General features: G+C 28.7%; 1 protein-coding gene across 1 annotated transcript; it reads left to right on the top strand.

The window, feature by feature from the left end:
* Positions 1 to 772: 772 nt before the first annotated feature.
* On the top strand, positions 773 to 3,411 carry LOC127242571 (uncharacterized). Its single transcript, XM_051262152.1, has 4 exons — positions 773 to 942; positions 2,812 to 2,902; positions 3,011 to 3,161; positions 3,212 to 3,411. The coding sequence occupies exons 1-4, from the start codon at positions 773 to 775 to the stop codon at positions 3,409 to 3,411; spliced, it is 612 nt and encodes a 203-aa protein (XP_051118109.1).

Genomic DNA, 3,411 nt, shown 5'->3' with positions numbered 1-3,411 from the left:
CCATGTTATTACACAACCATGTTTAATTCTATATGGGCCGTGTACTTTTCTGTTTTGGTCTAAAATTTTAATTTTTTTGTCATATATATATTTTTTTAAAAAAAAAATATTTTGAATTTAGAATAGTTGATATAGTTAAAATAAAAAAAAAAATCAATAGTAATCATAATATAATTAAAATGTATTGTATCAATTTTAATTCAAATATAAAAATTTATAAGATATGTTGTTTTGAAAGATTTTGTTTAAAATTATACTATTTATCAAAAAAATTTCTCTTACAAACATCCAATTACACTATCGAACCTGGGAAAATATTAAGCAAGTAAAACTTGTGGAGGCTTTGGTGAACATAGTCAATATAAAATTGACAATGACTTTAAGACATGATATATATAGCACATTTGGAACAGGAACTATCAGATTCAGGTTTGTTGGGTAAACCTCATATTGAATAAAAAATAAAAGTGATGAAAAGAGAATAGCAAATTGTACATGAGATGATCAAGGGATTGAATACTAGTGGATTTGGCTATAATCCAGTTACCCATTGCTTAGTTGTTGAACCCAAGGTTTGAGATGCATATCTCAAGGTAAAAATGTTAAATAATTATAGTTAGCTATGGAGAATTACTATCTAATCATGTGATATGAAATGGTAAATAAATGAGCTAAAAAATGGCAAAACAAAGTGATTCCTTATTATGAAGAGCTTTGCATTGTATTTTAAAAAGACAAGGCTCAAGGAAATGAAGTTCAAAATTTTATTGAGATGGAAAAAGATGCCGACAAGAAAGAAGAAACTCAAGAATCTGATGGGGAATCATTCGAAGTTGTAAAACCAAGTCAAAGTAAGAAGCTGAAACGCCAAGTTGATCTTATGATTGAAATAGTTCAAGATGCAGTTACGCTCTTTGGTGGTAGAATTGAAAAAATGTCTAAGTAAAATTAGTAAGGGAGTTGAAGGCGAGGATGACCTTGATAACAAGGTTCCATGATCACATCAGAAATCTCAAAGATGCAACACTCAACTAAAATTGATTGAAAAGTTCAGAGCATGTGAAAAAATACGAGCTGATATTGAAAATGTCAAATTATTCTGAGATTTGGATGAGACTGACAAAGAGACTTATATCAAGTATATTTTGGAGTACTGAATGTTAAGTATCATTTGAATATGAACCTTTTTTGGAATATGTTTTGATTGGATTTACATAAGACTATTGTGTTGATTAATTAAATTATGTGTTGTTATGAACTATGTGTTAATACTTGTTCAGTTGATTTGAGAATCTATATAGACTCAAATGTCCTAAAACATTGGATTATGTTGAATGTCCTGAAACATTGCATTCTTGTAGCATTTGGGTGATAGTATTGTGCTGTTATTGTTTTTAATATCTGCTGTTATGTATTTCTATTTGGACTACTGCATTTGTTTGCAATAAGATTGTGTAATTTCTATATCTAAAATATTTTGATTGCAAATGCTTTATTAATTTGATTTTCAAAGGTGTTTTAATTCACTTGAATAAATATATTTTTGTTGACTATTTGAATGTCTACTTTAGTACTAATATTATTTAAGATTTTCCATACTTATTTCTGAAGTTTATATGTTCTAGTAGATTGTGTAATAAATTAAGTTTTGGATTTTTTATTTTTATTTTTATAAGGAAGGAATCTGCATCCACTGTAAAAAAAAAAAAAAAAAAATTAAACTTGAATTTTAGACATGCATAATGTTTGTTTAGTTTAATTGTATTGACTTGAGATGTTTTAAATTAAATGATTATCTAACAAATTAGATGCTCTCAATTCATAACTGTCCATTTATGATCTACTAGTTCTGCAAATGTTAGCCTAGTATATAATTACAATTATTTAATTACTGCAGGATGATATTTTATTTGTAAATGTTAATTATTTGATTTGATTTTTTTTTAAAAAAAAATTAAAATGCATATGCTATTAGAGAAAAGATATAATATAATTTTAATTTATCAAAATAAATAAAAAAAATTTTAGGACAATTATGTCGTTTAAATCCTTCAATAATATGCAAAATAAACATGTTTGAGAAATATAAATATATAATAATTTAACTAGATTGGATTCCAAATCGTATTAAATGTAAATTCTATCCATGTAAATTCTTCTGTAAACTTTAAAAAAATAATTTTTGAACAAAAAAAAAAAACTTTTAGTCGGCCAATAAAAATAATTAAAAGAGTAATTTAATTGGAATATATATTTTTTAAAAACTATTAATATTATATACACATCGTTAATACGTAGCTCATCGTGAATGCTATTTATTATTACACGAATCAATCACGTCGACAAATCTTAGTATAATTCTTGGCCATGTATATATGTTACTCTTGCCTCTATATATATATATATATATATGATATGTTGAAATAAAATGTAGACAGCACAATATTTCTCTCTCTCCGTATTTACTATGCTGCACGTATTTACTATGCTGCACTTATAATACTTCAACCCATCAATTACATCACATTCATATATATATTTGCTCACGATATACATATACATATATATTCTATACTTACCAATATTAATATACTATTTATTATATAACACGTTATCAGCATGAAGGTTCTTGCATATTTTATTTTTGGTAAGTTTTATTATACTATCTATATTATCTAGTTTCAACACTATGAAAAATCTTGCAAAATTTTTTTTTAAACCTCTGTCTCTCACCGGCAATAATTTTTTATCTTGGTCCCAAGATGTAGAAATGCATTTGGTTTCTATGGGCCTTGTTCATACAATTGCCAGTGAAAATGCGCCTACAAGCCAAGATCGGGCTAAGACTATTATTTTCATTCGTCACCATCTAGACGTTCCTTTACCGTCCGAATATTTGACGGTGAAAGATCCACTTGATTTGTGAAATGAATTGAGGAAGAGATTTGGGCACTTGAAATATCTCACTCTCCCAAAAGCCCGACATGATTGGCTTAACATGCGATTGCAGGATTTTAAAACTGTTACAAAATACAACTCTGCTATCCATCAGATTACATCTCAGTTGAAACTCTGCGGAGAAATTGTTACTGAGAATGATAAATTGGAGAAGACTCTTTCTACCTTTCATGCTTCAAATGTCGTGCTGCAACAGCAGTATCGTGAGAAAAATTTTCAAAAGTACTCACAGCTCATTGCATGTCATTTATAGCTGAACAAAATAATGAGCTACTGATGAAAAATCATCAGTCCCGGCCCACTGGTTCCAGTCCGTTCCCTGAAGCGAATGTGATATTTTCTGAACAAGGCCGAGGACGTGGTAAAGGCCGTGGACGTGGTCGCGGTCGTGAGAGTCAACGTGGTCGATATACCCCTTACAATCATCGCGGTATTGACATTAACAGGAAGTAG

The sequence above is a fragment of the Andrographis paniculata genome, unplaced genomic scaffold (assembly GCF_009805555.1).
Source record: "Andrographis paniculata isolate CXL003 unplaced genomic scaffold, ASM980555v1 Contig87END, whole genome shotgun sequence".
In the NCBI taxonomy this organism is placed as follows: domain Eukaryota; kingdom Viridiplantae; phylum Streptophyta; class Magnoliopsida; order Lamiales; family Acanthaceae; genus Andrographis; species Andrographis paniculata.
This window is presented reverse-complemented; position numbering and strand designations above follow the sequence as displayed.